This window comes from Mastomys coucha, unplaced genomic scaffold (genome assembly GCF_008632895.1).
Source record: "Mastomys coucha isolate ucsf_1 unplaced genomic scaffold, UCSF_Mcou_1 pScaffold12, whole genome shotgun sequence".
Taxonomy (NCBI): Eukaryota; Metazoa; Chordata; class Mammalia; order Rodentia; family Muridae; genus Mastomys; species Mastomys coucha.
The window spans coordinates 41322796-41334637 of record NW_022196894.1 but is presented as its reverse complement, the minus strand read 5'-3'; the positions used below and the strand labels follow the sequence as shown (position 1 = coordinate 41334637).

Below are 11842 nucleotides of genomic sequence, written 5' to 3'. Positions count from 1 at the left end.
TTTGGTAATAAAGCTTTCCTGGTATGTTTAACTCACTCCACTATGCCTGCTCTCTGCCTGTTACCAGACGTCCTGTGGAGAGATCAGTTCCTAGAGCTGTTGGACATTTTAGCTAACAGGAAAACTCTGTCCTTTGGTATTGTCAACATGTGCTCCTCTCTCAAGTGCTGGGTTACACTGCAGAAACAAAAAACAGCCTTCTCACGTGATCTATCAACTTCCTTAAAATAGAATTTAAGAAGTGACTTCTAGATTAGTGAGAAGATGGCAAAAATAAACAGCAAAGAAGTGATTTCAATAGTGACGATTCACATTAAGTGCCCATTTCCAAATTTAGCCCGTAGGCAGTTTTTTTAATTAAAAAATATTTTTAACCTTCATTCTTATTGGCTATGCGAAGTCTGGGTGGCTTCTGAATTCTTGGAAGCCATTCTTTTTTCTTCTGTAAATGTATGCTATCCTTTAACCACTTCAAAATAAATTAAAAACTGGAAAGACCGAAATTCAGCCAAGCTACATGAGACTCCAATAACTAATGCAAATCTGACTTGGGTTATATAACTTGGAAATGGCTGTTTCCTTGTGTCTTACTGGCCTTCTGAGGTCCATATTTGGTTATTCCATTTAGTAACGGTCGAAGTGCTGTTACCAAGAGCAAGAACACCAGGAAGGAGCATATCACTTCTTTTTCTCGAGTTAATGTCACAAAAGAGAACGGGGCCACCTGCAATTAATCAACAATTTGAGGCCAAGTGGCTGGTTACCTGGCTTTGAAATCTTCTCTGGCTTTGAAAATATATGGATGCTAGTTGGATCAAAATGGTGGCATGCTACTTTTGTCTACTTTGGAAGACCAAATGGAAACAGCTTGCTCTGAATGCAAAACAGCCAGAACCCTGGGGTGGGGGAGCACCGCGCCAAGCTCTGGACTACACCACCACCTCGCCGTGGTACTCACAATCAGATGACCCGGTGTGAGCGTGAGAGTTTGTCAGTGAATGTGTTGAGTGGATGAGGGCTGGGTCTGGAGACAAAACAGCTTCAAAGTTCAGGCAGGGAAGGCCCGGCTTGGCGCTGGATCCACCCGGCTGAGTAATCTCATTCTCCTCAGATGCCTTCTGGTTTTCAGCTGTCTTGGGTTTCTTCCTGAGAATAAACAAAGGGCCCTTTGAAGGAACTGACTGCATATTTGGGAAAAGGCATTTTTAGAATCTGTTAAAGATAACTTGATTTTTTTTTTTTTCTGAAGGGGGATGGGAGGGAGTCCAGTATGTCCCTTGTTTTAAAACAAGCTGATTCTTGTTTTTTTCCCTCCAGTAATGGCCTAACTGGGAACACATGAAAGCATATGGGCCAGGCAAACAGCACCACATTGGACTCTGTTGGCTGTATAAAAAGACCCTGTCCCAGAACTTTACACAGCTTGAGCTACGTATGGCTGACATTACCCAAGAAAGCATCCTTTCCCCCCTTAAAGAGTTTTAACATGGTCTGGAAAAATACTAGTGGAGGTTTACCGTTCTAGCATTTGTCAGGAAGCTTAGAGACAGGACCCGTGGAGTAATGGGAAGAGCACTGGACTGGGAGTCAGGAGACTTGAGCTACGGAACTAGCTGTGCCTGCAACTTGCTGTGTGGCTTTGGGCACCTCACTTCACCTCTCTGGGCTTCAGTTTCCTCATCTGCAAAATAAAGGGCTTGGATTAGAAGGCCCTACAGGCTCCTTCTAGCTTTAAATCTCTGTTCTTGGAACGCATTATGGAGTATTCAACTTTCCTGTTACTATTAGTTTTATGTGAAATCAACACAGAACCTTCAAATCCCAACCTCTATCTGCAGGCTGCCCAGAGGGAGGGGGAGGGGTAGTCGTAGAGGTGATTGTAAAGTAGGAAGTGAAGGAAGAGACAGCATAGGCTCTGTAGACCAGGCTGGCCTGGGGGGCGGGGTGGGGGTGGGAGTGGGACGGGGGAAGACAGCATAGGCTCTAGGCGGCAAAGATGGAAGGTGTCTCACACATACCCACCCTTCTCTCTCTCCATCCCAGCCTTAAGATTTTCTGTGTTCTTTGGTTTAGTATAGGGTCCTGAGTTTAGGAGCATGACTGGTATTTATTTGCCTTCTTAGAAAGAGCCTGCTGATAGGGAGTAGAAAGGTGGTGGTGTGATTTAGCCAGGAACAGAATGTGAAATAGTTCAGCTATCAGTCAGCCCAGGATACTTTTCCCCATGACAATGAAATCAATGGTAACTAGCAAATCGGCATTTTATATAGCACACGGACACCAGACACCCCAAAAGGGATGTGATCCTCCTTGAACACGCCCCCAGTTTCTGTGGCTTTGTGTCTTTTTCTATCACTATGCTACCACAGAGTAGTTTTTTTCCTTTTTGGATAGATTGTGTGTGGTACGTAATCTGTTGTAAATTGCTGTGTTTCCATGTTCTCCTTGTTTCTGAGCATGGCTTTGGACTTGTATACAGAATATTTCGTATTGAAATGTGTTGTACTGGGTAGTCAAATCTGCCCTCGCAGAATATGGTGTTATGATTAGTATGCTGTGTTTTTAGTCCAACAGGTTGTGAAATCAAATCTGTTTCTTTAGAGGGCATGAGGCAGAAGCAGCGTGGTAAAGATTAGGATGGAGTGGGGGCTTTCAGATTTATTTCTCAGTATCGAGAAAGCCAACATAACAGAATCAAGCTACAATGCCTGACCCATTGCTGAATGGGGGACTGGGGCTAGCCCTCAAATCCTGTGCCTATTGGGACCCTCAAGGATTTGCTCTTCTGTTTTTCCAGATTCAGAAAGAATTCAAAATCAAAGTCTCCACTGTCAAATTGCCCTCTGCCCACTGTTTTCCCTGGGAGAACCAGTGCTTCCTCTGAGGTGTCTATTTCTGGCAGTGTGGTCTGCTGTTGGCAGGAAGCCCCCTGCTCACCTTTCTCTGCCCAATGGCCAGCTTACCCTGCAGTTCCCACCAGCCTGCTTCCTCTCCAGACGGTGGCCTCAACACTTTCTTCTACTGTTCTGCTGCCCCCTAACTCACTCTCCATCCTCCAGAACCCTAGCTCTGCTGTTTTCCTGTCACTAGATCCCGCAGCACCATGTTAGCCTGGCATTTGAAGACAGTTCCTTATCTGCCCTACCTTATCTCATGGACCCCCATATTGGCCACCGGGGTGTGTGTTTATCACTCCCAAGGTTCTGGAATGTACATTCTTGGCTCTCTACCTTTACTCATTACTGTCATTGCTTTGAACTGCCTTTTCTCATCTCTGCCGATGAAATGAGAAGAACCCTTCACACTTATTAAATGCCGTCTCCATGCTAGACTGTTGTGATTCCCCTCTTTCAGACAGGATGGCTCCTCCCTGAAGCACTCAGATCTTTCAGTGGTTGCAATATTCTTGTCTTACTCACTAACTCTTTATTTCAATAACGGTTACATGCTACTGGCATTCGGAGGGAATGGACTTTCTGTGGAAGGGGTGTGTCTTAGTAGTTGTTCCATTTCTGGTGTTCACCCATTTCTTTACTCCACCTTTCTGCTCCCCTCCCCCAACTCACTCATCCACACATTCATTGTACAGATATTAAGTGGCTGTGATGTGCCACAGGGGCTGAGCAATCTGGGTTCTCTCCTCCTGGAGTTCACTGCGTATTCTATACAGTGAACTGGGGCACCATATACACAGCAGCCCGTTAAGAGCTGTTTGCTGATGGAATTAAATAGAGATGAAATTTAGGTATACTTGGAGGCCAGTCCCAGTTTGAATCTCAATTAAGCCTCCTCGTTTCATGCAGCAGTGGAATCAACCTGGACCAGTTACTTTTTCATTTTCATTGATTACGAGAAGAGTCTTTTATTGAGAGTGGCTTGTCCTTGTAATTCACTTAAATATAAGGACACAACACCAATGTGGCAGACAAGAAGATGGTCTCTATACTTACAGACAAGGCCTCAGCTAGCTTTCCACACGTGGTTTATGGAATTAAGAGCATGTTCTTGCACTAGCGCATTGATAAGCCACCCAGGGGTTTTAACCCTGGAGAAATTGCACTGTTTATGCCCTCACTTCTTGTCCTGAATTAGATTTTGATACCTGCCTGATATTTTGTGCTCCACCTTATGTCCAGGACCACCTTTGGAGGTTGTCCATGGCACAGGGACATTGTAACCACCTCTGTGAGTAGAATGTATTCAAGACCAACCTACCTGGCTCCTTCCCTTCCTTGCTTCCTGTCACTTCATTTCTCCTCTTACCATGGCAGTTTTCCAAACTCACAGACAAGCACTGCACACTGTCCGTTGGAGCACTTCCTCTCCTGTCCCAACCTCTTTCATAATTCTTTGGGATTCCTTTTTCTGAAGCCAAGAGCATTAACACAAAACAGCAGTCTGTCTGACATGCACAGGTGCTGTTCTATGACCCATTTTTTTTCAGTTTGTGGTTTATTAAGGAGGAAAGAGCAAACTCTCTTGTAATTAACCGAAAATGCCTTCTTTGGTTGCATAAAAGGGATTGTATAAACATGCACATCTGAGGACATGTCTGTACAAGCCTAAGTAGCTTGCACTATCCCCTAGCGCCTGTAGAGGGCAGAAGCACACTGGCTGACTCCAGACAGCATTTCAGAGCCTAAACCCCTACCAGAACCTTCCTCCTGGTCACCATGCCAAAGGTTGGTTTGCCAAGCTCTCTCTGGACTGGCCTCTCAGTCTCTTTCAAGTTTGTTCTTTCCTTGCCTGCTGTGCACTGTGCATTCTCTCTCTCTCTCTCTCTCTCTCTCTCTCTCTCTCTCTCTCTCTCTCTCTCTCTCTCTCTCTCTCAAAATTTTACACTCTGATGAGGTCGCCCCTCGACCGGAAAATGAAAACTTCAACATAGAAGTCAGAGAAGCCAACAACAACAAAGAAAACCCGGGGGATAGGAGAAAGAGGGCCATGAGGGAGAGAGACTTCACAACAAGAAAAGGGCAGATGTTTCGTAAATATATGCAAAGCAAAACTGGGTGTACCCTGAACACTTCCACAGAAAAACAGGCCAATCATTGTGCACTTCCTCCCGCCACACTGGTGCAGCTCTGCATTCAAAAAAGAGAGAGAGAGAAAGAAAGAAAGAAAAAAGTGTGGCTGCAGGCACCCGCCTTTCAACGGTCAGTTCTGACATTCTGACTGAACATGTCCCAATTGTCCAAAGAGAACAAAAACATTTTCATCTCCCCACTGTGAACATTTTTGTTATGAGAAAAAGGCTGCTTTAAGAAATAGGAAGGCATTTAAGGTGAAGGGCAGCTGAGCCAGCCAGCAGAACCTTCTGGTGTTTAACTCTCCCTGTGCTGGCCCCAACAGTAAGTTGAGGGCTGAAACATAGCAGTGAATGAGGCTGTGGAAGATGTTGGCTCTTCCCGAACTAGAGCATATTGTTTGTGCAGAGAAATATGCATTAAAACATATGGATGCGCTGTTAGGTATTAAGCCTGTTAAAGGCATGGAAATGAGGCAGATCGGTGGTGTTGGATGTATACAGTTCACACTCCTTCGCACATATTGCACACATACAGTGGCAGCAGTGCTTTCTGCAACATATGGAAAAATAAATATTTTATCCATTCGAGCTCTTATCAGTCTCCAGGGTCTGTTGAGAGGCGAGTGCTCTCTTCCATCTCTCCCTCTCTCCTTCACTGGGCTCCCACCCTCTGCAGATTAACATGCTTTCCACTAATCAGCCTGGTTGGATAGGAAAGAATTAGTCAGAACCTCCCTTTGATAAATAATGACGCAGTTGCTGGATCAAGATAACTTAGATCAGTGATTCCTTTCTTGGCCTTTCTGGAGTTGTAACCATTTCCCTACTTACCCTGCTCCTTAACTGAAGAGTGTCTGGGGACCAGAGAGGGATGAAGTAAAAAGTCACCGACACTCCTACCTGGGGAGAGGAATTCAGGAAAACTGAGCTCCACTTTGCTAACAGCCTTGCCCCCAAGGCAGGTTATTTTGCATCTCTGAAGCCTTATCTTCCCTATCTGTAAAATGGGAACAGCAACGCCTTCCAGCTATGGGTTGTGGGTAAGAATAAAAGAGATGAGCCAGGTTGTGCTTAGGACAGTGCTGGTCCAGAACCAAGGGCTGGATAATGGGGCTTTTTGAAAAATATTAGTTCTGTGGTGTTCATGTTAGCTATATAAGTAAGACACCTTCACCCCAGTAGTATTTTGAGTATCTGGGTCAGGGGCTAACTGTTGTGAATGGAGAAGGAATGTTAGCTGCCCCCCTTTTGCTCACATGCATGTTCATTGCTGTGGCTGTGGCTGTGCTGAGAGAGTGGTCCTCGGAGTTGAAGGTCAAGCAAGCTGCAGCAGCCCATCAGCCTGAACACTGTGGCCTATTCATGGACACCACCTACAGGACTCTGGCTTATCACGCCTTCTTACAATTTAGCCTTTCATGACATGGCCCAGTATTCTCACATTAATTTAAAATGTTTTCATGATTAAAGCACTTTATTATCTCAATCTTTCCCCCCCTTTCTTCTTGGCAGGGCTGATTTACAATATTTTTTCAGTGTCTTTCCTCCCTCACCATAGTCAGGATCCTGGCAGGAAATAAATGGCACATGTAAAGGTTTTAACTGAAGGGAGTTGGATGAGGGGGCCGTGTCTGAGGTGTGGGTGAGTCTGAGGGATGCTCAAGGCATAGTGAAGCACTAGACACGGGAGACAATGGAGAGCCGTTGATCTCATCTTTGAGTCTGTTAAACTGGAAGACAAGAGCAGCACCTTCTCTGAAGGAGTCAGGATGGCCCTAGGGTGGGGTCTTACAGTCTGACTTCGAGAGTGTGGGCATTGGAGTACCGAGAGGTCACTGGGTCATACATTAGGACAGGGGATGGGAGATGGGTTGACAAGATTCGTCAGCGTACCTACTGCTTCTCTTTTGAATTTGCATTTCCTTTACCCTGTTCCTCTCAATTACACTTTCTGGAAGGAAAAAGCAAAATAAAATCAAATCAGTCCTCTGTTAGCGTCCATGAACCTATTTTGTCTGCCATTTATAGAGCAGGCAAACTGAATAAGTGGGGCTTTGTTTGTGTTCCTTGCTACATATCGCGGTGCCCAGAATAGTGACACCCACTGAGTGCTCAGTAAATCTTAGTGGATTGAGTAGACATACTCATCTCTGCTGTGCCAGACCCATCTCATTTAATTATCACAACAGTGAGCATCACTAGGCAGGCCTGAGTATGTGTGCAGGTCATGTGTTCAAATCCAGCACTGTTTTACCATTACCTCTCAAACGGTGAGATCAGGCACGGAGCGCCAGCAGCCCCAGGAAGGGCACAGTGCTTCAGCATTCATGTTTCTATCTTTCCACCTTAGGAATGACTTCTTTCGTGTGGGTAAGGAAGCCGTTTCTAAACAGCAGAGACTACTGGGTTGTACCTCATACTGTACCATCTCTGGGGCTTAGGAGAAGACGAAATATTTTTTGGTGACAAAACATGTGACTATAGATTTCCTTGCTACTTCCAAGAAAGATCAGACCCCAGTTCTTAGGTCTGAGTTCTCTGCAGCACAAGAATGTAGGAGCTGCAAAGAAGACACACACCTTGGTATGATTCTATACTCTAGCATGACTGCAGTGCTGGCACAGGCTTTACTCTGTTGAAGGAAAGTTCAGATGTGAGAAGTAGGCACTTCTTGCACTTGAGTGTAAGGATAAACTATGCAAATAATTCTTCTTCAGTGATTACACACTGAAGACACAATGGATGGTCTTCTCTCGTGTCATCCATCCCTAGTCTCAATGCCCTTCTTTCCCCATCTTGACTAGCAAGGACTGTCTATCACCTATATACTAGCTGTCATCAAGTACCATCCAGGAGACCAAATGCATTACAGGTAAAAAGATGCAAGACAAAATTCCAGCTTCATTTCTTTTGAGGTATGCTAGGACAGCTAAAGACATGGGTACTATGGATGTGAAAATCCTACCCGGCACCTAACAAGATTATTAGCTTCCCAGGTGTAGTGTTTTCCAGTAACAGAGACTTCAATAAAAAACATAAAACCAAACACCATCCCATTACCTGCCTCATACTGTACAGAAAAAGTTGTAAGTACAGTTAAAATGAGGTTTCATGCATAATTATTTTGCATGCATGGCTTCTAAACACTTCAAATTTTTAGCCTTTCTTAGTATAAAAAAGCATATATTCATCTATTATTTTAAATACAATTAGTTAATAAATTTTCATTACTTTCTTGTGGATACTGAATCTCCTGCCCTATCTTATTTCTGTACACTTTCTTGTGAGGGATATATTTATACAGCATTGCCCAGTGTACAAGGAACCCAATTAGCTACACAGAGCCATGCATCCAGAGGGCAGAGCAGAGCTGGCAGGGTGGGGTGGAAATAAGGTGGAAGGGGCACAGAGTCCCCAAGGTAAGCCTTGGCTCCTTACACTTGCAGGGAGGCAACAGCATGGTATGTATTCAAGAGATTGCGTAGGTATGGGCTAGCCACGCTGGCTCACAGATTTGACCAGGGTGACATGAAATGACAAGTAAGCATGAGATTCTATAGATAGCAAATGATGAGCTGTATACATAGGAAGAGTAGCTACAACCATCTTGGGAAGAGGCACACTGGACCAAGAAGAACAGCTCTTCTTCCTGCCAGGTATGCAGAGACATAACCACAGGAGATGGGCGGGGGAGAACACTACCCAGGTATGCATATAATGAGTGCTGGTAGCTGAACTCTGCCGTGGGTATTGAGACTCGTCACTTTGCTGAACCTAAGAGATGAAGCTATGTGAAATTTTATCCACTTTTACAATTTCGTGGTTCATTACCTTCATTACCACCACCAGCACCAGCACCAACACCACCAGCACCACCAGCACCACCACACCACCAGCACCACCACCAGCACCACCACCACCAGCACCACCACCACCACCACTACCTATTAAACAAATAAACACATTCACTAGGGGCATAATGTACTTACAGTAGTTTCCAGATAATTGGTGTCACTCTTCAGGTAAATCACTCCAAGGCTTGGGCCTAGTGCAGATGTTCATTGGGGCAGGGGACAGAGAGTGGCTGCATCTAGCATAAACAAACAACAAAACAAACAAGGTCATTAGCTGAGTACGACATGATTATTGCATGCTTTGTTCACTTATTTCACAGTGTTTTAAGAGAGAAGAGCGAAGGAACACAACTGCAGCTGGTTCCGCATCTTTGCTCCAGAAGGTGGCAAGACAGAGAAGGGGCTTTGTCCCCACAGTTTTTGCTGACTCCTGGGATGGTCTGAGACATCAGAGCACCCTGGCTGTGCAGATGGAGTGGCTTTGGGAGGCAGAGAGGGGATTAGAGTGGAGACAGTGGGGGTAGCATCATTCCGTGATGTTTTCCATGTACTGATTGGTTGTTAGTTGACACAAATTATATCAATTTGTAGCACATATAAAGTTAGTGCAATGTTTTGGGATTTGAATTCATTGTGGGATAGACAAATCAAGATAATTAGCATATCTCTAACCTCACATATTTATGTTTTGTGGTAATAATGATTAGTTTTTTAAAAAAAAATTTGTTTTAAATCCTAGGGCAGGCAAACTATAAATCTCAGCAGCTGCCTGGAGGAAGAGAATGGAGAAATGAAGGAGAAAAAAAATCTTTGAATTTATTTGTCTTGTCTCAAATAAAATTTTTGTTCAGACTAGAAAAGTGTCTAAATAAAATTTTGCATTCTTTGAACAACATCCCTCTGGCCTACATTAGCCATAGTTTTATTCTCTACTTTGAGTGCTCCACTTTTTTTAGATTCCATATATAAGGGAGAGCATGCTATATTTATCTTTCTGTGCTTGGCTTACTGTACCTAATGTTTTCTACACTCATGTTGTACAATAACAAGCTCGCCTTCCTTTTCATGGCTGAATAGTACTCCACAGTGCCTATGTGGATCACAGTTCTGGCATGTTTAATTCCCTCTGTCTCTGCCTCTCTACTGATCAGTCATTGCTTCTCCTGAAGACAGCCACTTATCTGGTTTGGATTCTCGCCCTCTTTCTATTCCCCTTCAGTAGAACCGAAGATTCTCCCTTTCTTATCTTTTAATCCCAGGAAGCACAGCCTGAGAAAGCACAGATTATGATCTGTCTCCAGGGACTCCCAGCTCACTGCTTCTTCCTTACCCCAATCCTGCCCTCTGGGTCCTGCTTAGGGTCCACTTTGTCCCTGAAACTTACCTACCTTTGTGATAGGGGTAGGACCCTGGACTGTCTCCTTTTCTCCTGTCTGCTGCTCTGTCTCCCGCACTGGCTGGTTTTCTTTCTCCTCTTCCCTTGATAGATAAGTTCTTTAACATTCTCACTGTAGCTTTGTCTAGAAAACTTGCCCAGACCTCAGCAAACATGTTCTCAGTTCTCAGAGTGTCTCCATTGCGCTCCCAGCTCTTGCTTTCTGCAGTGCACCAGGCCTATACTGTGAACTCAGCCAGTGACCAGTGCACTCACCATCTGTTCGCCCAGTGTGCACACTGTATCTAGTAGACCCTGGGAAAAGACGAGCAAAGCAGGGTGTCTACTGCTTCAGAATGCGCATCACCAGTGAATAGTCCCAGACTCGCTTAAATTAGAAAGTAAAGACAGGCCTTGCTGGCTTTCCTCAGAACCTGTTGCTTCCCCAGAGTTTTTATTTCCTCACTCTCGCTGCCATTTCTGCTCTGGGCCTTGTCTGTAGCTGAACAGTTACAGGATGTCTATCCTGGTGTTTTTACCTTCCCATATGGAGTCAGCCACCAACTTTCCTGATCTATTGTCTCTTTACCACCTGCTGCCAGAACAGCTGAGACTATCTCCTGACTGCCTCTCTTCTTGTACTTTCTCTCCACTTTATACCAACATTAAACCTTCCTACTATCATTACATTAGTGTCCTAAAATGCCAGCCTAAACATTTTGTGTAACACTCCTTTGAGCAACAACTCCTTGTGAACTGTTATAAGGTAGCCCCAATCCAAGTTTTGATTCTTCCCCCTTTAGTTCATACTATATATCAGCAAAGCCCAATTCTTCCACACATGTTCATAGTACTTTCCTCTCTTTCTAGTGTCTACATATAGCGTCCTTAAGAGCCATTAAATGCCGTCTCATTTAGGAAGCATTTCTCAAAGGGATATGCCCTTGAATCCTTAAGCACTGATTTGCAGGATCCCTTGGCACAGTCCACAGTCACCACTTGTACCATTTGTCTCCCTACTTCCAGAAAGCAGAGACAAAACCCCTGGCAGAGGCTTCAGAAGCAATCTTTCTCTCTGCCCCTCTCTTGTCCTCCTCTCTCCTGTCTCCTCTCCTCGTAAGGCAAGTCACAGAAACAAGAGACTCTTTTCTGCAAAGCGGGAGATAGGAATTAGAACCTCATCCTTAAAAGCAGATCATGAAGCTTAAGGATACTATTCTACTCTTCCTGTGCCTTTCTATGTAGGAAAAGGCTACAAATGTTCTGACATACCTTCTTTGGAAGAGAAGATCTTAAGACCCCAGGTTAAGAAATGGTCCTGTTCATACCCAGATAGAAGCAATGCTGTACAGAGAGGCCAGCAAGAATCTGAACAGACAGGACTTGTTGGGATTCTGTGCTCAGTCTACTACTATTAGGTCACACTCCTTTTGACCAATCATATTTCCACACAGCTGTCCACTGTCCAGCCAGCTTAAACATTGACAGCAAACCTGTATCCTGGGTCTTCATCCTGAAGTCTCTAGTGTCAGGAATTGTAGTTTAATATATTTCTTGGACCTTTCCCTCCCTCTCTCCCTCCCT

At 44.6% G+C, this 11842-nt stretch overlaps 1 protein-coding gene across 35 annotated transcripts in view; it reads right to left on the bottom strand.

Annotated features, from left to right (window-relative positions):
* Zbtb20 (zinc finger and BTB domain containing 20) overlaps window positions 1-11842 on the bottom strand; it is a 737287-nt gene that overhangs the window by 54194 nt on the left and 671251 nt on the right. For 25 of the 35 annotated variants that reach the window (XM_031363901.1, XM_031363896.1, XM_031363894.1 and 22 more), the window contains 3 exons: window positions 9019-9119; window positions 1518-1681; window positions 959-1146 (listed from right to left, as the gene is read on the bottom strand). In XM_031363901.1, the coding sequence (XP_031219761.1) occupies window positions 959-1146; window positions 1518-1528 (199 nt within the window). In that variant the 5' untranslated portion in view covers window positions 1529-1681; window positions 9019-9119. Of the gene's footprint in view, window positions 1-958; window positions 1147-1517; window positions 1682-5860; window positions 5930-6922; window positions 6981-9018; window positions 9120-11530; window positions 11550-11842 lie in introns of those variants that run through there. The other 10 variants (XM_031363926.1, XM_031363927.1, XM_031363928.1 and 7 more) reach the window with 5 other exon arrangements.